The 25,540-nt window shown below is 37.6% G+C and overlaps 1 protein-coding gene across 1 annotated transcript in view; it reads left to right on the top strand.

Annotated features, from left to right (window-relative positions):
- Nucleotides 1-25,540, top strand: part of LOC124621879 (von Willebrand factor A domain-containing protein 8) — a 264,064-nt gene that overhangs the window by 49,627 nt on the left and 188,897 nt on the right. Inside the window, exons 5-10 of the mRNA XM_047147344.1 lie at nucleotides 1,452-1,619; nucleotides 2,186-2,350; nucleotides 3,896-4,054; nucleotides 8,541-8,762; nucleotides 12,370-12,576; nucleotides 25,035-25,195. Of these exons, the coding sequence (XP_047003300.1) occupies nucleotides 1,452-1,619; nucleotides 2,186-2,350; nucleotides 3,896-4,054; nucleotides 8,541-8,762; nucleotides 12,370-12,576; nucleotides 25,035-25,195 (1,082 nt within the window). The remainder of the gene's footprint in view (nucleotides 1-1,451; nucleotides 1,620-2,185; nucleotides 2,351-3,895; nucleotides 4,055-8,540; nucleotides 8,763-12,369; nucleotides 12,577-25,034; nucleotides 25,196-25,540) is intronic.

Genomic DNA, 25,540 nt, shown 5'->3' with positions numbered 1-25,540 from the left:
AATAACAAACGTGATTGTTGGCTTCAAATTAATGATATGAATATAATAGAGGGAAACATTCCACGTGGGAAAAATATATCTAAAAAGAAAGATGATGAAACTTACCAAACAAAAGCGCTGGCAGGTCGATAGACACACAAACAAACACAAACATACACACAAAATTCTAGCTTTTGCAACCAATGGTTGCCTCGTCAGGAAAGAGGGAAGGAGAAGGAAAGACAAAAGGATATGGGTTTTAAGGGAGAGGGTAAGGAGTCATTCCAATCCCGGGAGCGGAAAGACTTACCTTAGGGGGAAAAAAGGACAGGTATACACTCGCACACACACACATATCCATCCACACATACACAGACACAAGCAGAAATGTCTGGTTGCGAAAGCTAGAATTTTGTGTGTATGTTTGTGTTTGTTTGTGTGTCTATCGACCTGCCAGCGCTTTTGTTTGGTAAGTTTCATCATCTTTCTTTTTAGAGATATATATATATATATATATATATATATATATATATATATATATATATATATATATATATATAAAAACAAAGATGATGTGACTTACCAAATGAAAGTGCTGGCAGGTCGACAGACACACAAACAAACACACAAAATTCAATATATATATATATATATATATAATGGAAGGAAACATTCCACGTGGGAAAAATTATATATAAAAACAAAGATGAGGTGACTTACCGAACAAAAGCGCTGGCAGGTCGATAGACACACAAACAAACACAAACATACACACAAAATTCAAGCTTTCGCAACAAACTGTTGCCTCATCAGGAAAGAGGGAAGGAGAGGGGAAGACGAAAGGAAGTGGGTTTTAAGGGAGAGGGTAAGGAGTCATTCCAATCCCGGGAGCGGAAAGACTTACCTTAGGGGGAAAAAAGGACAGGTATACACTCGCACCCACGCACATATCCAAATATATATATCCTCTGGAAACTACCCAGTAGATTTCGACAACCACCATATATAACTGCTCAAAATGTAAAATGCTGGAAAAGTATTAGTCTGGACAGGATTATCCAAATTGTTTATAAAAGATTATGAATTTTGTACGTGCAAATTTATCAATTTCCTTGCATGTGATACACACTTCTTCTTGAGCTGTAATAGTAATGTTACACAAAAGCACAGAAAATGGGACAGTACACGCCCACATTTTTCAACCACGGTCATTGTGGCAGTGTTACATGCTATTCTGAGATCTGAATACATTAATTTACGCAACTGCTGCTTGGTAGACATCTTCTTAAGTTTTTAACATACAGACTTGCTCCATAGTATGGATGCCCAACAATTAAGTCTTGGCTGTAACTGAGATGATTGGATCATGGGCTTAAATTTAGTGTGTTTGTGACGGCTCACATTAATTGTCCTGCAGTAGCATTGTGGTGTAACAGATGTTGTCCTACATCTTAGTTTCTCTTTTGTCGTAGAGTGCAGTAAGAGCAGCCATTAAAGGACGAATACTTGTGTTGGAGGGCATTGAAAAAGCTGAGCGGAATGTTCTGCCTGTGCTGAACAATTTGCTGGAGAACAGGGAAATGCATCTTGAAGATGGACGATTCTTAATACCAGCAGATCGTTATGATAAGCTGCTTAAGGTAAAAGCATCATTTGAAAGACTCATTGGTATTATGGATAATGTAAATTTAATTATCATTAACAATACTATTAAACATGCAATTTCATTGTCTTTTTTGTGATAATAATTAACAAATAGACATTCTGTAGCAAAGTAATAGCCAGAAAAAAAAGACCTTACGTATTCAAACTACATTTGCCACATAGGGTTGCATCCTCCATAGGGACGTATGAAAATTGCTTGTGAAGAAATGCGGTGATGGACTCTTCCTTGAATCTGTCTATTTTCAGTGCAGTTTCAACACTGCAAATATTACTCTGGTACTTGTAAGCTAAGATGTAGCACTATTGATGATTCTGGTTTCATGGCTCTGGAACCATTGTGGAGATACTCCAACATTGCCTGCTCTGTCAGGTTTGGATTAATTATTCTTTTGTATTCTGTTAAATTACTTCATTGAGCCTAACATCAGTTATTGTGAAAAGAAATCAATTCATAGTTTTCATTCTGTGGCATCTTGCTAAGATGTATGGGCATTATATCTGATTATAGCCAGATATTATCTTATTTTGCATTTAATTATAGGAACACAGTCAGGAAGAGCTCGACCGTTGGCAGTTGGTGCGAGTGAGTGAAGACTTTCGTGTTGTAGCACTGGGTCTTCCTGTACCACGTTATGTTGGAAATCCTCTAGATCCACCTTTAAGATCACGTTTTCAGGCTAGAGATATAGGAAACCGCAGCTTCAAGGTATGAGCAGAGCAGCCTATACATATGTATCAATCTTTACTGTATCTTTGTAGTAAAGCTTTATTTTCTTTTATTGAATTAATTGCTGTCATATGAATTTAAACAATGGAATGAGTAAAATAATGTCACACTGTTTAGTGGAGACAATGATTAGTAGACAGACACATAAACCAGGTCTTTAACAATATTAGCCAGCTTAAAAACACACACACACACACACACACACACACACACACGCACACACGGCTTTGGCTGAGGTAAACATTAAAGAGACAAGGGTAAGGAAGCTTCCCCAAGAGCTACTCAGAAAAGAGGATAGGAATATAATGAGCCATTTGGGCACTGAAATCACTGACAATAACTCTAGGTGACTAAATACCAGACTATTCCTCAGTAGTATGGTTACTAATTTAATGTGTGTTTATATGTACATGAATTTATTAAATGGAATTTTTTTCTTGGTAGGTTGGATTTTATCTGACAATACAAAAGCACAGAAAAAACATTTTTTTGTTATGTCTTGTAGCTTTGAATGTAGTACATTTGATGTTATTGGGTTGTGGCTCTGTTTTGGTGGCCTTCTGGGACTTAAGTATGCATGGAGTGTACCATATGTTTTGAACATCCTAGAAATGCTAAATTTTATATTTGTTTGTGTAACAGGGCACTTGCAGTCATGAGATATTAAAAAAATGTCCAATGAAATAAGGTTGTGCAGGAAAAATTTAACAACATAATATATGTGAGGAAAAATGGTGTTATAAGATATTAGTCAAGAGAAAAAATTAGAAATGCTGAAGAGAATTTTCAGGCAACAGAGTTCTTGTTGGGCTCAATGTGGTTGTCATGAGAAATGAAGCTCTTCAGAATAAATACATGACATATTTAATACAATTTAACAAGTTTGAGAGTAGAATAACAGTCCAAAGATTAAAATGATCTGACTTCAGCTAGGATGTTGATATCCATACCATTTTCATCAAAATGCATAAAGTATTTAATGTAGATCAGACTGTTTTTTGAAATAGTGCCCCATGGGAAATGGGCACCTGCAAACCAATGTCAGCTTTCATACAGGCAGGTGCAGGGTATATAGCCTAACTACCATGTGGCCATATTGCGTGGCATTCATGCCTTGTTGTGTTGCATGCGTGAGCTGTTTGCCCACCCCCGGCTCCAGGTGCTCGGCTGAGATGTACCGTCATATTAGCTATGGCCCAGCAGTCTGACTGCCCGCAACTGATTTGTTTGCCCTCTTCTGTGTGGGCAATCGAGATATAACAACATGATGTAGATGTTATAAATAAATCAAGTGTACTGATGTAGTCAAATTATCCCTAGAATAACAAGAATGGTATAAAATAGAATTGTTTTTATAACAATAGTATGATGTACTAGTCTCTTATGTTTCCTTTTTATATTGTTTATTGGTTAGGTTTTTGTAATCCTATTACTGTAGATTATGCCTATGATTGGTTTTGAGGATAGAGTGTTAGTAATAATATTGATCATCATCTAATGTATTAACACACTTTAAATCCACAGGAGCAGCTGGAACACCTGAGATCACTGACATCTAATGTAGATCCAGCACAGATATCTCAGCTTCTCTCCTGTTGTCATGCACTGCTCTCACAGGAATCTGCATCGCTTGGTCTGCCAGATTTCCCTGCAGACAACCTACCTGTTGCTGTGCGTCTCTTGGTATGTAGATTTCACAAAGTATCTTTCAAGTGTACCAGAAGGTCCTTCTCTGATACATTATTATTTTCATAGTCAATCAGATAGTATGATGGTGCTTCAATAAGAATATACGTATTTCGAAAGCATATATTTATTAAACTGTAAGACATACAACTAACAGAATCGGGACCTTCAGTATATTAGGACATGTTTCTATAAAACAGGTATGCCTCGTCATATTTAAAGCATATAATTTCACATGTATATCAATAATACTTTACATAATGGTCTATTTTATTGTTTTAAGCTGTAGACAGTTTGCTAGTTGTATTTTTTTTCCATATTTTGCTGCAGATCTGAGGATGGTCATTGCTGACCGCAGCCAATTGTCTGATGACCTACAAGTTTGTGACCATAGATGTGAAATAAAAGAAATTTTTTTAATGTTTCTAATAACCTTTATGAAGATCTGAAGATAGCAACTTAGTTTTACTTATATTGGTTATCTACAATAAAATTTTTATAGCGATCTTGGCTAAGAAGTTCTTCTTCTTCTTCTTCTTCTTCTTCTTCTACTAAGTAATGACAGATATAATTTCATCATGGACATCAGTTTCATTTCGTTGTCATCAGATATCAAGACAAACTGGATGGTAATTGTGATAAAAACAACTAGTACAGAACAACACAGTCAATAAAACAGGCTCCAGCTCAGTGTTTGATTTAAAAGACAAGGCTGAGAACTGGCAATATATACAAATGACAACAGACTCTGAGTAAGTTCAAAAGTTTGGTAGCAGCATATACCACATGCCATGCCAGAGCATTAAGCTCGAGAGAAACTTTAGGGAGTGGTGATGGTGATGGTGGTGGTGAGGAAGTAAGCAGTGGTCCATGGTAAATTATAGTTGCTGTGGATCACTGCAATTTGTGTTGCTTCTCAGAGTGAACCACAGGGCAGAAAGGCATCAATTTGTACCAATATTGTATAGGAAGAAACTGCTGGATAGAGCACATGGTATGGTCAGTCCTGTTCACTATCGATATCTCCTAGCTTGTCGAGGGTGAAGATACTAGATCCCTCAACATGAAGTGGCCTAATTCTAATTGTTCGTCTATGGAGGGTGGGGGAGGTGTGAAGTCTTCTGCAGATCACTGCAGTGAGGCTTCTGCTGACAGTGGCCCTTCCTTATAAACCCCTGGACATGAACTGGAATTACTCAAAGAGTGTATGTTGCTGACATTACGCTAATTGCATTCAGCAACTCTGTGCTGGGTTGGAGTGGCCCCAGCTATTAAGGCATCACTTTTAAGTGAGGAATATAGTAAGGAAAGTTCTGGCAGGATGTAAATAATTTAGGTGTAAAGGATACCACTCGCCAAATAGCAGAATTGGTGAATCTTCAAGAAGAGTGCAAGCTAGGAATGCAAGAGGGAGGGGGTGGCAGGAGCACAGGCTAGGCACGTGACACATGGGTACTGGACCTGATGAGCTGTGGTGTGCATGGTAAAGATGATACAGAGGCATAGATTGGGAGGGGATGACAGAACAGAGGAAGAGGAGCTGTTACATAGAGGGGTATGGGGTCTGAGGGTGGGAGGATTATGTTGTACTGTAGCTTGTCAAAGAATTTCTTATGAAAACAGCAAAGTTTTCATTCAATTTTGTACGTGCCTTTTGATGAGTCAATGCCTCTGCTATTTGGTGAGTGGTCTCCTTTACTCCTAAATTATTTAAGAGGAGTTGCATGATTCATCTTCCAGTCCAGCTCTTATTTGGAGTAGAACTTTTCCCTGCAAGCTTCCTCCCACTGTTCTACCTTTACATACATCTTCTTTTAGTGATACTGTTGGTTCACTGTTTTCCACAGGTTGTTTCTTGTGACAAAGTCACAGCTCTTAAGCTAAATTTATCTATATTACTCCAAAAACAATTGCATTGGGTCCTTGGTTGTGAAGATAAAGGGATTAATAACCCTGCTGTTGAGTTCCTTGGAAACCCCATGATGTAGCACCTCTGTACTCCTGATGATGGTTTTTTCCCAGTTACCATCATCATTATGCTATGCTGCTGGAGGGAAGTGCTGAGGATACATGGATATTGATGGTCGTATGTGTGGATGAACATTGTGTCCTCTGGGTGGAATGTGTGCTGTGCTATAGAATATGGTTACTGGTCTATTGGGTAGAGGAACAAGAGCAATATCTTTGGCTGGTAACTGTGTAAGACTTGATCTCACTCTTGCTCTTTATTAGTGTTGTGTGATAATATTCAGGAAGGTTGCATGTCATATTGCAACCCAATTCCTGTGGTTTGAAATTCCATACAAGTCTTTCACCTATATCATTCATTGAGAGCATCATTTACAGCTACATCTTCAAGCTTAATCTGCAAATCACACTTAAGAACCTGCCAGATGGTTCATCGAACCACCTTCACAATAATTCTCAGTTATACCACTCTTGAACAGTATGCAGAAAAATCGATCACCTATACCTTTCTGTGCAAGCTCTGATTCCCCTTATTTTGTTATGATGATCATTTCTCCCTATGTAGGCCAGCATCAATAACATATTTTCGCATTTGGAGGAGAAAGTTGGTGATTGAAATTTTGTGAGTAGATCCTACCGCAACAAGAAACGCATTTGTTTCAATGGTGTCCTCTCCAAATCCCTTATTGTATCTGTGACACACTCTTCCTATTTGTAGATAATATGAAATGTGCAGCCCTTCTCTAAACTTTCTCACTGTACTCCATTAGGACTATCTGGTAAGGATCCTACACTGCACAGCAGTACTCCAAAAGAGGGCAGACAAGTGTAGTGTAGGCAGTCTCTTTAGTAGATCTGTTGCATCTTCTGACTGTTCTGCCAATAAAACACAGTCTTTGGTTCACCTTCCCTACAACATTTTTTTAAATGTTCTTTCCAATTTAAGGTGTTTGTAATTGTAATTCCTAGGCATTTATTTGAATTTATGGCTTTTAAATTTGACTGATTTACTGTGTAACCAAAGTTTAACAGATTCCATGTAGCACTTATGTGGATGACCTCACACTCTTCACTATTTAGGATCAGTTGCCAATTTTCACACCATATGCATATCTTCTACAAATCTTTTTGCAATTTGTGTTGGTCTTCTAATGACTTTACTAGACAAGATAAATCACAGCATCATAAACAAACAACCTGAGATGGTTGCTCAGATTGTCACCTAAATCATCTATATAAATAAGGAACAGCAGAGGGCCTATAACATTACCTTGGGGAATGCTAGAAATCACTTCTGTATTACTCGGTGACTTTCTATCAGTTACTTTGAACTTTGACCTCTCTGACAGGAAACCACAAATCCACTCACATAAATGATACAGTATTCCATAAGCACGCAGTTTGATTACAAGCTGCTTGTGAGGTACGGTGTCAGAAGCCTTATGGAAATGAAGAAATATGGAATCAATTTGAAATCTCTTGTCTATAGCACTCAACACTTCGCGTGAGTGTGTTTCACAAGAATGATGTTTTCTAAAGCTGTGTTGACTGTGTGTCAATAGTCGTTCTCTTTGAGGTAATTCATAATGTTCAAACACAATATATGCATATCGGTGTTAATAATGTGAGCATGTAATTTAGTGCATTACTCCTATTGTCTTTCTTGAATACTGGTGTGACCTCTGCAACTTTCCTGTTTTGGGAACTGATCTTTCGTTGAGCGAGCAGTTGTATATGACTGTTAAGTGTGGAGCTATTGCATCAGCATGTTCTGAAAGGAACCTAACTGGTATACAGTCTGGACCATAAGACTTGCTTTTATTAAGTGATTTAAGTTGCTTCACTACTCCGAGGATATCTACTGTACTTCTAAGTTACTCATGTTGACAGCTGTTCTTGATTCAAATTGTGGAACATTTACTTGATCCTCTTTGGCGAAGGAATTTTGGAAGGCTGTGTTTAGTAACTCTGCTTTGACAGCACTGTCTTCGATAGTATCTCCATTTCTGTCACACAGAGAAGGCACCGCTTGTTTTTTGCTGCTAGCAAACATTGCATACAACTAGAATCTCTTTGAATTTTCAGCCAGGTTTCTATACACAGTTTTGCTGTGGAAACTATAATAAGCATAGTGAGGCCTTAGCACCCAAAGACAGTGACCATATGTGTGAGTTGTGCTGGAGTAAATGTGTGAGAGTTTTCTACTTTGGAAGGACTTTGTCTGAAAACTTGAATATTTTTACCATTCTTTTTCACTCTGTCTGTCTGCAACTCAATACCTTGTGTAATGATCAGGATGCTGTTCTTTCCATATTGTGGTTATTCCATCCTGGACTTTACATTGTTTAAAAGTAACACTTGAAATTTTTTAAAAATTGGAAATGAAGAACAATAAATTTCAGTAAAATAATTTTGCATTAAACAATAACATTTTATCTGAGAAAAGTTATAGTAAGTTTATAAAATATTTGTTATTTTGATATGGACCAGTCTAATCAACATATGTTTCTCACAGGATACTTTTCCAACTATGACAGCATCTGAGGTGTTGTACCGCCTGTATCCATACAAGAGTTTCCTTCCTGCAGAGGGAGTTTCTGCTGTGGAAGATGTGCTCCAGACATTCCAGATGTTGCAGCAAAAGACTGTTCCTTTAACTGTTGAAACTGTGACCCCAACTGGTGGGGATTCTGCCCATATCAGGTTAGCTGGTGGTTATCACACAACTGATGTTGAGGTGAGTGTTCTAGTTAACTGAATCAAAGTAGTAGCTTTCTTTCTCATTTATATAGTTAAACTTAACTGGAATAAGCATTGAGTGCTATGGTGATAGTTTATTGCCTGTACTGTTTTCATATTGTTTGTAATTTGCTTGTCTATAGTTACTGTTTGCCTTGGCTTGTTCCACATCCTTGAAGATTCCCCTTCTTATTGAGATCTTGGGAGTGTTATGAATTATCAGTGTGTTCACTGATGTCAACATTAAAAATAGAACCATAAATCAGGCAAAAATGGACAGCAACTCAGAAAAGGGAAAGAAGGCCAATACATTATTCTGATTGGGGAAAGTATCAGAAAAAGCATCTGGTTTATTGTAAGGAAGTCCAATAGAATTCTTGCTATTCGCAGTATTTTATGAATGAATTAGCAGATGCTGTTTACAGCTGACACTGTTCTACATCTACATCTCCATCCATACTCTGCAAATGACCGCAAAGATCACGGCAGAGGGTACGTTCCTTTATACCAGGTATTAAGGTTTCCATTCCATTCATAAGGAGCATGGGAAGAACAATTGTTTGAATGCATCTGTGCATGCAGTAATAATTATTCTAATCTTATCCTCAAGATCCCTATGAGAGCAATATGTTAGGGGGTTGTAGTATATTCCTAGAGTAATCATTTAAAGCTTAGTTAATAGACTTCTTTGGGATATTTTAGGTCTGTCTTGAAGAGTCTTCCAGTTCAGTTCCTTCAGTATTTCTGTGACACTTTGGATTAAACAAACATGTGACCATTCTTGCTGCCCTTCTCTGTATATGTTCTACACTGAAGCACCATATCCTTTGTAGATTGATCGCAGTTCCCAAGTAATCTGCCAATAAACCAAAGTCTACTACCTGCTTTATCCTAGACTGAACCTATGTGATCATTCCATTTCATATCCATATATAGTGTTACACCCAGGTATTTGTATGAGTTGGCCAATTCCAACAATGACTCATTGATATTGTAGTCATAGGATACTATGTTTTTTCCTTTTGCAAAGTGCAAATTTTTTACTTTTCTGAACATTTAAAGAAAGTTGCCAGTCTCTGCTCCACTCTGAAATCTTATCAAGATCTGACTGACTATTAATGCAACTTCTTCATTATAGATTACTGCAGCATCTGCAAAAACCATGATTTTACTATTAATATTGTCTGCAACATCATTAATATACAACATGAACAGCAAAGGTTCTAACACACTTCTCTGGGACCCACCCTAAGTTATTTCTACATGTGATGATGACTCTCCACTCAAGATAAGATACTGTGTCCTCCCCACCAAAAAGTCATCAATCCAGTCTAAAATTTCAGTTGATATGTCATATGATCATACTTTTGACAATAAGCGTAGGTGCGGTACTGACTCAAATGCTTTTCAGAAATCGAGAAACACTGCATCTACATGACTGCCTTGATCCAAAGCTATCAGTGTGCCACATGAGAAAAGTGCAAGTTGGGTTTCACATGATTGATGTTTTCAGAATCCTTGCTGGTTGGCATGGAGAAGGTCATTCTGTTCAAGGTTCCTCCGTTAGATTTGAACTCTGAATATGTTCTAACGTTCTACAACAAATCAGTGTCAAGGGTATTGGATGGTAGTTTTGTGGATCACTTCTACTACCCTTCTTGTAGATGGGTGTGATCTGTGCGTTCTTCCATCTACTGGACATGGTTTTTTGTTCGAGGGATCTATGATAGATTATAGTTAGAAAAGGGATTAACTCAGCCACAAATTCAATATAGAATCTGTTACGGATTCCTTTAGGTCCCGGTGCTTTGTTCAGTTTTAACCATTTCAGGTGTTTCTCAACACCTCTGATACTGATATTGACTTCACTGATCTTTTCAGTGTACAAGGATTAAACTGTGGCAATTCTCCTGGGTTTTCCTTTGTAAAGAAAAATTTGAAAACAGAGTTAAGCATTTCAGCTTTTGCTTTGCTACCTTCAATTTCAGTTTTTGTCTCACACTGGAAACCGGAAACTAACTTCGGTGCTGCTACAGCTTTTACATATGACCAGAATTTCTTTGGATTTTGTGAAAGATCATTTGACAATATTCTGCTACGGTAGTCACTGAAGGCTTCATGCGATGTGCTCTTGACAACCAAATGTGTTTCGTTCAGCATCTCTCTGTCTATAGCCCTGTGCTTTGTTTTATACCTATTATGTAGTAATCTCTGTTTCTTTGGAAGTTTCTTTACATTGAATTTATATTATGGAGTAACCCCCCACTATGAACTGTTCTATTAGGTACATGTCTAAACTTGAGCCATAGGTCCTATACATGTTCATGGCCTGTGCCGAACATTTCATTATAAAAATGCATAGTTCGGCGGTGGTATGTACTGATAAAATTTTCTCGGGCTTCCAACCTCCACTGCTTTAAAATTCATGAGTTTTCAGCCAAGTTCTCCTCAGCCATTGTCAGGTGGTGACTGTCGGATGATTGCTGCTTTTGTCCCTATATAGCTGTTTTCATTGTGCGCTTGCCATGCCCGCTTCAACTGTCCAATGGCTACCGTCTTTATTGAGGGTGTTGTCAGAAATTTTTAACTCTATCACTTGTTTTATAACACTGTCCCAAAAACTAGTACTCCGTATAATAACAGATGTCTTAGCAAATGCAGTTCAGTGTCTGTTTTCTAAAGCATGTTCCACCACCGCTGATTTCTCAGGATACCGTAGGTATAAACATCTCTCGTGTTCCACATGGCGCTGTTCAATAGTACGTACAGTCTATCCAATATACAACTGTCACCACCTACATGGTATTTTATATACTCCTGGCATTCTGAGTCCAAAACTGTCTTTCACAGGCCTCATTAGCTGTCAAATTTTAGCTGGTGCCCCAAAAACCGTATTGATTTTATGCTTCTTTAGAAGCTAGCTGATCTTTCCTGTTATAGAGCCATAGAACAGCAAGAACACAAGCTTCTTCATGCCATCCTCGGATGTTTTCTGCTTATGTTTCTTTGACAAAATGGCTTGTGGAATCTGGCAGTTGTCGTAGCCATAAGTGGCTCTGTTCCTTTTGAAGGCTTTCAGCATCTGAAACGGCTTCCGCTCAGTGCACGAATGTCCTCAGAACAGAACTTTTCTTTGGAGAGTGGTGATTGCTGGTAGCATGCAGCTTTTCCTTGATCTTTATCTGGTGTTTATGTCTGCTTACTTACAACCACTAAGTCATTGAGCTTAAGTTCTTTTCCCAGTGATATTTTGGTCATCTGTGTTTTAGTTTCACATGGTAATTAATTACAAATAACTGCTAGTCACTTATGAAATATTTGCTTATTTTATAAGTGACTGATCCCAGTTATCAGTATTTATGTTCAGTTAATATGCAGTCATGGTGTTCTACAATATCCGTAAGGGATAAGCTTAATGTAAAGTCTTATGTACTGTGAGCTATTAATTTTGAGATGTACTTAAAATCACTGTCACGGTTTTGCATATCATTATCATTGCTTGTTACTCATCACTTAGCATAATATTTTCAATGTGGCTGTCAGGCGAGAATAAAATCCATGCCAATGTATTTATTTACAATTTAGGATCACAAAATTTGTTACAGGTGGTTCATGGTAATGGAAATAATGTTCCTATGGCTGCTAGTTTCATCCCAACACCCTACCAGGAGCAGCTGGTGGCGCAGCTTCTGCAGTCTCACTTTGCCTCTGATCTGTGCTTAGTGGGACCCCGAGGCTGTGGGAAGACAGCTACTGTGTCCAGGTTGGCTGGTTTACTGCGATACCATGTAGAGCCCATTGCTCTGTATCAGGTAATAGTTGTCATGTATGTATGTGAAAAGACACATTCTTTGCAGAGAATGTATCATCTAGGAACACACAAAATTTTATGCCTATACAATGGTTTATATAAATTAGGGAACATAAGGACAGCAATAACTACCACAAAACATAAAGCAATCGACAAGACAGCTAAATATGTTGTTATCACAATAGTGCTGCACAAAAATACTACATGCAAATTTAGGGCAGTGTTATCCAATTACCACATGTGCTCTGCTAACAATAATGTTTCTGAGAGCTGGACAGCAGTTAGAGCTGTGTAGGTGAAGGAAGTTAGTGGGATAAGCAGCTTGGCTGAACTGTGTCAAGGCACTATTTATCTGACTGGCTGCAATGGAGAGCCATCTGCAGAGTAATAATACAATTAAACTCAAATTGTCTCTCTTAACACACCATTCGTTAGATAATTTAGACTTAACATTGACTTAGTTCCTCCAACGCTAAACTGTATATCGGGTAACAAATTTCCTTGTGCGAACTTAATTAGCTGCAGGTTTTCAGCTTCTTTCCAGTTTATGTCCATGTGTTGAAGATTCTTTATAAAAATTTGTTGCCAGGTGTTACGAAGTCTTCCTCTACTTCTGTATCCATCCACAGCTTCCCCGACAATGCTGGTTTTGGGAAGTCTTCCATCTTTCGTATGTAGAACATGCCCTGAAGGCTTCAGTTTTCTTTCACCAACAGTTTTGTGCAGACTGTTGCAGTATTTAATAACTTGAAACACAGAAACTGATCTTCCAAATTTTTTTCAAGCATTGATAGTGAAAAATGTTGAGCTTGAGTGCTAAAAATGGAAATGAGCATACGGCATTGTGGGCTGGGGAGTGTGCTGATTTTACTGAAATTTTCCAGTTCTCACATGAATATATGGTCACTGGTAAGATTCAACATTTGGAAAATACAGGATGGACTGTAACAGTACTATGAAAAGTATAGTTTCTACTCACCATATAACAGAGATGCTGAGTCACAGTCAGTCACAACAAAAAGACTGTCAGAAAATGAGCTTTCGGCCAACAGGGCCTTTGTTAAAGATAGAACATATACACACCCTCATGCAAACACAACTCGCACACATGTGACTGCAGTCTGCGGTCGTGTGTGAGAGTTGCATTTGCGTGAGTATGTGTGTATGTATATTCTATCTCTGACGAAGACCTTGGCCAAAAGCTCATTTTCTGACAGTCTTTTCGTTGTGCCTATCTGCAACTCAGCATCTCTGCTAAATGGTCATTGGTAAAATGATAGAGGAATACAGCCAAAACTTTCTGGACATACTTTTGCCATATGGATCACATGTACTGGAAGAGTGCAGAAGTTTTCCCAGTTCTGCTGCTGATGCCTATGTGTGTGTTCCCATTATTACAATTAGGCTGATCAGATTTGGAAGTTGGTCAACATCTTGTACTTTCTTTTGCACTATAATTTCAGTAAACACATTTTCACTGTTTATGTACATTTCGTGCCTTATCACTGTTTTTTACTAAAGTCCACCTCATGTTGGAAGGTGGCTCAGTTTTCAGCCGTTCTGCGCATCTCCCTCCACTAGCCACTGGCAGCCAATAATATTCAGTCTCTTTTCGAGCAGCTACAAGTGAGTTACAGGTAGACAGAGAGAATCTCGCTAGCCGTTCTGCGCATCCCCCTCCCCTAGCCTCTGGCAGCCAATTATATTCAGTCTCTTTCCAAGCTGCTGCAAGTGAGTTACAGCTAGACAGAGAGAATCTCGCTGCTACATGCTTCACTGTTGCTGTACTTCGTGACAACCAAATTATTCATTCAGCTATCAGGTTTTTGTTTTATTATTTTTTTTTTTTTATTCGTGTAGCAGTATAGTTGCGAATCTGTATCTGTAAATGTTTAAGTGTAATTAAAAAAAAAAAGAAGCGAGGTGACGGCAATAAATCTGAAATATTTCACAAGCAGGCGAGAGGGATTATTTACCGCATTTATAATTTTTTTGAACGTGAATTTGAAAGCAGGTCTCCTACTGTTGACATTTGAAGACAAGCACGGACTCTTAGAACCATGTGATATCAACAAGAGAACTGTAAAGAGAATTGCAAACGAAAGTGTCAGAGCTGTTGGAACCGTAGAAAAAGTTGATTTTGTTTTGATTGGAAAGCATCTAAATTGCAAGGAACCTGTAACACAAAGGGATGGTTTTAACAACGTTGTTTTAAAATGCTCCATGTCAATGATGAATGCCTGACATCACAAAAACGTGTTACAGTTTTGCAGGAGAAAATTAGTTTCAATGATAAGCGCTTCATCAATGTAAAGAATTTTAAAAGAGGTTGGTTCCTGATATGGCAAGAAGAGAGTTTTTAGTTCAAAGAAGTAACTTAGGTGCAGCACGAACTACATCCCATATAAAGATTCATGATACAAGAGGATGAGGTAGTTCAACAGTGTATTATGTTGATGAAACATGGGTCAGTTAGAACTGTTCCAGGAAATTTCTGGAAAATGAGTGATGGTACTGGCAGTTTTAGAGTTTTCATAGGAATAGGTTATTGGATAATTATTCTGCATGCTGACTCTTCTTCTGGTTTTGTTTCTGAGAGTAAACTTGTGTTTACGTGTAAGAAAAACAGTAGTGACTACCATTCGGAAATGAACGCTGTCAGTTTTGTGATGTGATTCACAATTCTTGTCATACCTTGCTTCGAAGTCAGTCATTGCGAATTATACTTCAACTGTAACAGAGAAAACACCAAGTATAAACACCAGAAAAGTGGATATTTTTCCCTGGCTTAAAAATAAAAATATTAAGCACAGTATAAACCAGACTCGTGCTGATCTCCTGCAGGTCGTTAATTTATACAAGTCACATGACAGAACGTACAAACTTGACTTCCTTGCACGTGAATGGGGTCACACAGTTTTGCGTTTGCCCACGTGTCACTGTCAGTTTAGCCCTGTTGAATTAATTTGTGCAAAGGATAAGGCTATGTCAGAGGTGGGGGGGGGGGGGGGGGGGACATTCAGGATAACATTCACTAAATCGCTTATGCATGAGGCAGTAGGCAACATCCCATGTAGTGTGGGCAGAGTCTGTGCGGCATGCTGAAAAGCTTCATTTGATGATGGATACAAGCCTTGAACCTATCATCGTAAATTTACCATCATATTATTCGGAAACGTATTCAAATAGAAGTGATGGTCGTATTGCGATGTAGACTTTGGAACAAATTGATAATATTTCTTAGTTTTAAAGACTCGTGGTTTAAAAAATGTGTTTGTCAACATATCAGTTGCATACATAATAATGAGAACTTCTTAGCCTTTTGATTAGGACTTTTATCCTTTGAATTATGCAGATTGTAATGTTCAACATATTGCCCAAGGAGAAGTTAAGTGTCTCCCGCCAAGTTGTATGCTCTAATAACATGCTAGAAAGCAGCTGGAAAAATTCGTCAAAAGTCTGACATTTCCACATGGGAACCCCCGTCATTTTCAAGCCATGAACTGGATAAGGCGCTAAAATGACAGTAACTGTTACTTTTCGAGATATCTTTGGTCTTCGATGTTACCAGTTATCATTCCCTGGAGTTATTCACAGATCATGGTTAATTGTTTGCTTGTTCAATGGATTATAAATGTGGTCTCTCACTGTAATGTCGAACGAGTTAGTTTACACTCATAATGACTGTTAACAGCGAAAACTACAACTTCTTTATGATAGTCTTTCCATTAGTCTTTTTTACCTCTAATTCTTTTTTATGCACAGTGATCATGCTTGAATACAGTCAGACACACAAATACACATACGTTATATACATTTTTAAAAATTCTATTGAGTAGAAGCAGTTGTCAAGCAAATATCATGATTTCAGTTTGTGCTCGAAGTTAATTTTGTTGTGTATTAAATTTTTGCTTATAATAGAATTCAAATCACAATAAATGATAATTATTGCAAGCAGTTTCAATGATCTTGCTGTTAGACAATTGTCATTTTTGAGAAATGTACTTCACGTCTTCACAAATGTGTGTCAGCTGTTCTCGCCTCCCTACTTTATGTGGAGTAAATCTGTGGAGCAATGGACACAATGTCATCAAGACTTGAATTAATATTTCGCTCATGATGACTGGTCAAAATTGGTTTTAATATTTACTATTCCCCTCATAGATTTGAATGTATAATACTATGTACTATAGGCAAATGAGCCTGACTTGTCCGTAGCAATGCAGTTCGCCAACGTGGTCTTTGTTTGCCCGCTCTCTGCTGCCGTGCATGCCCATTTCTCATCACTTCACTGCTCTGCCTGTATGTGCGGAAGCGCTGTCTTACATGACGTGAGCTATAGCCCTACATAACTAGCCATTCCATATAACGAGGTTGACATTAGTTGTAAACCTTGTGGTGTTTCTGCCAGAAGAAAAACCAGATCTGTAAGCACAGAGTGCTCATTCTATCATGCTCATTCTATCATATCTCTATGTTGGAGTTGTACATAGTTTTTCTCATTATGAAATCTATGAGTAATATGAAAAAGAATGATCACAAAAATGGATCCTTGTCTGATACCTGTCAGAATGCTAAAGAAGAACGTGTTCCTACATTCGGTTCTTATGCAGCAACTCAAGTGTAGATGGAAGTTTCTGAAAATATCAAAGAGATGTGACTGTAGGAGTATCAGTATGACTTAGACAAAATTTGTAATTGCAACTAGCTCTAAATATAGAAAAATGTAAGTTAATGCCTATGAGTAGGAAATGTAATGTTTGAATACAGGATTATTAGTGTACTGCTTGACACTGTCATGTTGATTAAATATTTAGGTGTAATGTTGCAAATGATATGAAATGGAATGAGCATGCAAGGATTGTGGTAGGGAAGGCAAATGGTTGACTTCAGTTTATTGGGAGAATTTTAGGAAAGTATGATTCATCCATAAAGGAGATTGCATATAGGGCACTAGTGTGACCCATTCTTGAGTACTTCAGAAGTGTTTGGAATCCACACCAGATCAGATTGAAGGAAGACATTGAAGCAATAGGTTTCAGCAACATGAAGGTATTATGTAGATGCTTTGGGAACTTAATTCGGAATCCCTGGAGGGAAGATGACATTCTTTCCTAGGAACACTATTGAGAAAATGTAGAGAATGGCATTTGAAGCTGACTGGAGAACAATTATACTCCACCAATGTACATTTAGTAAGGACCACAAAGATAAGATGAGAGAATCTGGGGCACGTATGGAGGCACATAGATAATAGTTTTTCCCTTGGTTTGTGAGTGGAACAGGGGAGAAAATGACTGCGGTATAGCCCTGCTTTTACGTTCCCAGAATTAATGTTTTCCCACCGTTTACGACATTTTTATCATTCCTGTCAAATTTCCTATGGCCATAATGGTAATTTGCACCCGATTTTGTGTCAACATATTTATAATTTTCCCGCAATTTACGCAAATGTTTGTGGAGAAAAAATGACACTGGCCATCCAGTAGTGTTTACAAATATTATGTGGTTAAGTTTCTTGACACCAAGGCACTCTACTCAGCGGATTTGAACCAGTAAACATGTAAAAGCTGGAACAATTTGTGCCCTATCTCCCACTGCTGCCAAGCTTTACTTGGCTTGGTGGCTGATGGGAGTAACTAGGTTTGTTTGAATGAAGATATTATGACCAATCACAACCATTTCCAAACTGTCTCTACTGCTCAAACACAGTTTTGTGATCATTGTGATCATCATGACACCTTTGTCGAACTATATTTAGCATGTTTCAGTGTTTGGCCACTTGGAGTGCTAGTTGACACCATCATTCACTTTGTGTTGCCCAAATGTTTTTAGTCTCAACACAGTGCTGGTTATGAATTTTTTTCATGCTGAGAAAAATGTGTTTCAAGGATTTATTCTTGTTGTTAAGTGCAGTATTTACATATGTGTTTTTTGTGATGCACAAACAAACAATGTGAGTGATATTTTGCTTGTGTGTGGTTTTCTACATAACTGAAGAGGCACAATACGTGATAACCTCAAAAAGACGACTGCAGTGAAAGAGACACAGAAAAACACATATTTGCACTTGACAATGAGAAAAAATTCTTGAAATGTGTCATGCTAGCATGAAAAAATACATAATTAGTGCAGTTTTTCATTCTTTAAATGATGAATGACAGCTGCAGGCTTTCAGAAACATTGATTATGATGTATGAAATTGAATCAAACATTCCTACTTCCCAGACAGTTATCAGTTCCAGTTAGATCAGCAGTTTTTATTAGATAGTAAACCTTTATTAGATAATGAACAAGGCCCTGACAAGTCTTTTGAAGGGTGTTATGTTCGTATATCGTACCTAAAGCGCAAAAATGCAAGGGGTTAACTTATACATAACTTTTACAACTTAAAACATTATTTCCCACATTTTACATTTTCCCGCATTTTACACTTTTTTTTTTTTTTAAGTCCCTTGAACCCTTGAAAAGTGTAGAAGTGGGGTTTCACTGCAGTAGTAGTACAGGGTACTACTCCACAACACACCATGTGGTAGACTGTGGAACACGCATGTAAATGTAAATGTAGGTGGTCAGGAAGGAACTCCATGTAGGCTTACAACATTCCACAAATATTCTCAGTGTATATTGTCAATTACTTTTTTAAAATCAGTAAAGTTTAGGTGCCATGGGCAGTTGAGTTCTGTGCCTTGTTCTATTATCAAACAGTGGAAAGTCCAGGATGGAATAACAATAATACTATGAAAAAGATAGGTTGCTAGGCACCTCTGTGTGGTGAGTAGCAGTCTATTCTTTCCATTGTCATTGTTATGATATGTTTCAGAGAGCAAATATTTGTTCAGGGCAGGAACTCCCACTTCGAAAGCTTGTCTGTTCTTCCATTAGTGAACAATCTGCTGTTTCTTGTATCCTTTTTTAGAAGAATGAGGCAAAAGACATCGCTTTTCAGTGAAAGAAACATAATATATCTCCAATTTGTACATTCTATTAGATTCACTTTCTTCAGTTCTCTTCCCACACCGCTCAGGCACTTAAGAAGCTCCTCTTCATGTCTAAATAAAAACAATTCTTAATCAATTATGGGACAGAATTATTGACCAGTACTTACCTTCTGGAAACAAAATGTTATTACTGTTGATACACACGTAAAAGTACATAAACTATCCTAACTTTCAGAACTAATGGCTAATGATGTAGTGAGACCACTACATGTGGGTCTGTCTCATCCTTTTCTTTTAACCATACACAACCTGTCCCTCTCCTCCCCAAGAAAGGAACTAAAAATTCTGAAAACTGGGATTGCGTTGTCACTTTTACTTTTATTGTGTGTATATTAACAGAAGTAAATATTTCAGCTCCTGAACGTAAGTGCTGATCAGTAATTTTATCTCGTAATGTGCTAGTTTTTGTCTGTTTAGTATTCCTTTGATACAGTTGAATCTTACTTCCAGTTTGGTGATGAATTTGTAAATACAAGTTTATCAGATAATTTTAGGTCAGTAGCTCATATTTCTGAAATTTTATCATTTATTGTTAAAATGTATTTATTGTTTCACTTTTAAGATAACTGTAGTAGCATCTCCTTTGGAAAGCAATTGTGCATGTATACTATAAATGCTGATGTGTAACTAAATAAAAGTGATGTTTTGACAAGTTCCATATTCGGTAAATCATTGCGTGGAACCAAATAACTCATATTAAATAAAAAATAAAATAAAGGGGCTTATGGAATGTAAATGTTCACACCCATGTCCACTTCCCCCTGCCTCATAAGTAAAACTTGGGAGAACTTCTATACTTACACAAATTATAAACTCACATAGCTATTTCTAAGTTTTAGTCTTCATAAGTAAAATTCATTCTTGTGTGTATTTCAAAACTTTGAAGTCATGGATGCAAAAATGTGCACTCCTTCTTTAATCGTTGTATAAACATTATGCTAATGCAGAACTTATACTAATAATTTTAACAAATAAAACTTGTCAGATTATTTCCCTACCGACTTTCTATGGCTACATACCATGTGTAGATCATTAGGTCATTCTAGGAAAACTACATGCTTGTGCTGTTGAAGGGAGTCTCTTTTGCGTGGATGGACCCATATCTGAACAATAGAAAATGGAGGGGTACAGTTAACAAATGTCACAGGAAGAAAACCAAATTTGGATTGGGGAGTCTTTAAATATTATGTGTAGCAAGATTAGGTACTTGACCTGCTCCTATTCTTGGCCTATATAAATAATTTACCAGTGACATTGAAGGATTCTTCTCCTGAAGCCAGGAGAATAATGGGAGAGGCTTACAAATGGCTCACAGCAAGCATAATCTTGCAATACTGGTTTTATGCAAGTCCAAATAAACAAAAACCATAGGTAGAGGTTAACGGACACACTGGATGGGACAGCATGGGTGAGGATCCTGGGCATCCATATGAAAAATAAACTGTGGTAGCACTAGCATGTGGGTAGGTAAACCAGAGAGATCAGTTTTACCTGCTTTACACTTAAAAATCACTCTCATTGTGTTGACATGCAGACAGGATTGTTAACATAAGTGGCATACTTCCACTTGGTATTGTCCTATGACGCATCCTTCTGGGGCAGTGCAGTTTCAGTCAAAAAAGCATTTATTTCACAGAATCATATACTAAGATTATTATATGAAGTTGATACCAAACATCCGTCACAACACTGTTTAGGGCCATATGCTCCCTAACAGCATTTGTGATTAATAATAAAAAAGTGAATTTAGGCTGAATTGTGAGATTCACAACCACAATACTAGAGGTAAAAATAATTTCTGTACCTATCATGCATCTTTGTCTAGGGAATTTTGTATTATGGTTCAAAAGTTTTTAACAGGATGCTGGTCGACATCACAGAGGGAACAGTGAAGACACAACTGTTCAAAAACAAGGAAAGAATTCCTTACAGCTACTCCTTGTATCATCTTCTACTGCTTCTTTTTCTGTGTTATGCAAGTTCAACATTTCTGGCAAGTTTCTGGCCACTCCTTTTATAATTGAGTGAAATATTTGGACCCTAGGACCTAAATTCCAGATAACGCTAATGTTCTGTTAAACACTTTTTCAGATTGCAAGTAAATTGTAGCATTCACTGTTGTTGTCACTTTTTATTTTATTTACACAGATAACCAGTTTGGTCTTTACAGCCATCAGCATAGTATTTACAAGAGGTAAATAAAACTCAAGATATCTCAGAATTTATTTATCATTTGTTTTTGTTTTCTTCTTGTAGATTTGATGAAAATTGTAAATTGGTTATGTATACAAATGAAGTAAAATGCAACCAAGACAGAATGCTATGATTTATTTAGGTGTAGATGTCAGTGGTCTCATCCAAACTAAAAAGTGATTTCATTTCATTCTGAATATTTTATGATCATTCAAAACAGATTTCATGATAGGTAGCCCAGTCAACAAAGACCGAAAAAGGGGAAAAATTTGTGTAGTTGCAGATTTTTATACAGTGGCAGGAGGCAGTGCCATGGACAACATATTAAGTCTTGATGAGTGGGGCATGAGCGTGTGGGTGGGGGAGTGTTTTATATATTGAAAATCACTGCTTCTAACAAAAGTGTTTCCCAGGACAATATTAAACTACATTAAATATCCTACAAAAGTTCCTACTAATGTTTCATATTATTAAAAATGACATTTTAATGGCATAAAATTCATGTTTATTGTTAAATGAAGATGGTTAAGTGTAAACATTAAATGTATATACTACATCCAAGCATATTAGAACCATTTCAAGGAATAAATTGTATTCTGCAGGTGTGCATTTATTAGCAATGGGACTATAGGCGCACACATCCCTAGCCCATCATCCACTCACGCCACAGCATCAATGTGCACAGCTCGACTGGTGCCATAAGAAGATCATTTAGATGATGGAATGATGGACCATGGTCTTCAATGATAAAAGCAGATTCTGGCTGCACATAAGTGATGGTCATTTGCATATGCAATGTAGACCCGATGAGCACTATCTTGTAGTGTGCATTTGTCGAAGACACAGTGGCCCCACCCCAGACCTTATGGACTTGGTGCGATAAGCTACAACTATTGTTCAACTTTGTTATTTCTGGAGGGGTGCTAACCAGCACTGGTATGTGCAGGATGTTGTTAGACCTGTTCTTTTGCTTTTCTTTCAACAGGAAGGTGATGTCTTGTTCCAACAGGATATGCTCACTCACACACTGCTCGGGAAAATCGACATCCTCTGCACGGCATACAGCAACTTTCTGGTCACCACGGTCTCCAGACTTGACTACAATCGAGAATGTGTGGGATGTGATGGGATAAGAAGTGACTCGTGCGACTCATCAACCAGCAACCTTGACAAAACTACATGAACAGGTCGAGCAAGCATGGCATAACGTATCCCAGGACAGATTTACCATCTGTATGATACACTGCATGTCAGGTCTACCTGCATTGCCACCCATGGAGGCTACACCACCTATTAATATGGATGTTTCAGTATAGATTGATACCTGTTATCTCAGAACCACTTGCAGTCTGTAAACGTAATCATTTCAGTTACTCCACATGCACTGTTGCACAAGAAATCTTGAGTGGATCTGAATCCTCTAAAAGAGTGTACTAATTTTTTTCCAGCAGTACATTTCACATAAAAACTCAATTAACATCTGCAAATAAGTACACATTTAATAAACTGAAAATAACTCTTCTTTATAAACATGAGCACTGTGAAGATATTTTGTCTACTAACCTAGGAGAACTGGACACAAAATGCTGTGGAGGTATAGTTTGTCTGTAAACTGAAAAGTGAGCAGCACTCATGCTGCGGTAAGTTGCTCTTCCTGAAAGAACGATACCTTTGCCTTATACTGTAATTAAGAATCAATGTCCCCTCTCACTGTTCTGAACAGGGTGCAGAGATTTATATAGATTCTGTCCATATGTGTTTCTGATAACTTGCATCTGTATACCATGTAATGTTAACACACCTTATGGATAGTAAACATCCCCAGGCAAGTCTGCACATTGCACTGCTAGTGATTCAAAAGGCAAGTGGCAGAAGGTTGAGAAACACTCTGTAGTTGCTTCGTGTGATGTAGTTTGCAGACCTATGAAGGAGGCAAGTGCATGGTCACAATCCAGCGACCTGCAGTCCCTCATGCATCTATTCCCCCCCCCCCCCCTCCCCCCTCCATCCCTGCTCCTCATGATCATCGCACCCCCAGAACACAATTTATCTGTTAAAAGGGTTCTGCTGCACTTAGATGTGGTACATATATTTAATATTTGTTATTAACCAATGTTTTTTTACAATAAACATGAGATTTGTAACATTAAAATGCTGCTTTTAATAATTTGCAATTTTTCCAATCCCTGCAATGTGGTAGAACCTTCTTTGCAAGAAATTTTGTCCTGGGAAATATTTTTACTAGAAGTTGTGGCTCTTAAAAAGAAAAGGTTATCTTTAAATGCTCCCTCACCCCCATGTTCACACCCCACTGGTCAAGATGTTTTAGTATGCCACTCATGGCACTGCCTCCTACCACTGTGCAAAGATTTATGGCTAAACAAATTTTTTCCCTTAATTTTCCTATGACTGGACTAAGCACTCATTCAGATTTTCTGCTTTTGTGGATAATCCCCTTCATTATTGGGCTGTTTGAGAATGCCTCCACACTTAACTCAAACTTTGTTCCTGATGTTTCCAAATAAAACAATTTTATTTCCAGTCAGTTATTACTAGTTTATTTTCGAATCACGTTCAGATAGCTGGTCTCATTGTGGACCTTTAGAAGTTGATTAATAGCAGCACGTTCAGCTGTGGGAAGTTACTGAAGATGCCACCTCCAGGCAGATCAAGAACCACAATAGGACTGGTTATCCAAAGAAGACATAAATGTCAAACCTTGTGATAACTGTTGAAGTTGTTCTCAGTTATGGCTCAGGATAAAACTGTTGTATAATAAGTAACAATTACTGATTCTCAGCCATCATATGGATAATTTAAACATATTATGTTTGTATTGTCATTTGTCTGAAGCTTCCACCTTATCTTAAGTAGCTGCCTTGTTCAGTCTGAGATTTTCTATTATTTTGCTTGCTTTGTAAGTGCAACATCTCTAGCTGTTTGCCTTTGTATGTTTGTTAAATTATTTCTTGTTTCACCTTAGCCTATATAATCTTCATGTTCTTAGTCTGAACTTGTTACTTAATTTAACCTTGTATAGATCCTTATTCTTAAATAAATTATCGTAATTTACACTTATGACTTCCATCTCCCTAAGTTTATTTCTGCCTTCCCCCCAAGTTTATTTCTTTTTGAGTTTTTATCCTTTTTTACTCTCTTTCCTTAGAGGTCATGATCACGTTTTATATAGTTTCGTAATGTAGTAAGACTATATGCATTATCTAAGCTGAATATTATATAAAAAGTTGACGTTTTTACATTACAGGACATGACCTCACGTGATCTCATTCAGCAAAGGACAACACTTCCTAATGGTGACACAGTGTGGCAGAATTCCCCTTTGGTAACAGCAGCCTTGGAAGGGAAGTTGGCCATTCTAGATGGAATTCACAGGATTCATCCCAGTACTCTGGCTATTGTTCACAGGTAAGAAGAGTTAGTCAGAACTTTATTATTGAGCGTAGGTTGGTGTGTAGGAAGAAATACAAAAAGGAAATAGATTTTTATATAACAATTCTGGGTATTATTGTTGACTGCAGGGACAGGAGGTATAGAGGCAAAACAACTAGACAGCATATGAAGATGTGAGTTTTGGAATAAGGTGACAATTGTAATGCTAATGTTGGAATGAGAGACAGAGACAAAGAGGGATAGAAATAAAGAGAGAGGGAGAGAGAAGTAAGATGAATTGTTTTTGGTTTTCAAGATGGACACCAACCTGATGACCTTTGTTGTGGAGGGGATGTATCCGACTGCCAACTGTACACCTGG

Source organism: Schistocerca americana, chromosome 7 (assembly GCF_021461395.2).
Source record: "Schistocerca americana isolate TAMUIC-IGC-003095 chromosome 7, iqSchAmer2.1, whole genome shotgun sequence".
Lineage (NCBI taxonomy): Eukaryota > Metazoa > Arthropoda > Insecta > Orthoptera > Acrididae > Schistocerca > Schistocerca americana.
This window is presented reverse-complemented; position numbering and strand designations above follow the sequence as displayed.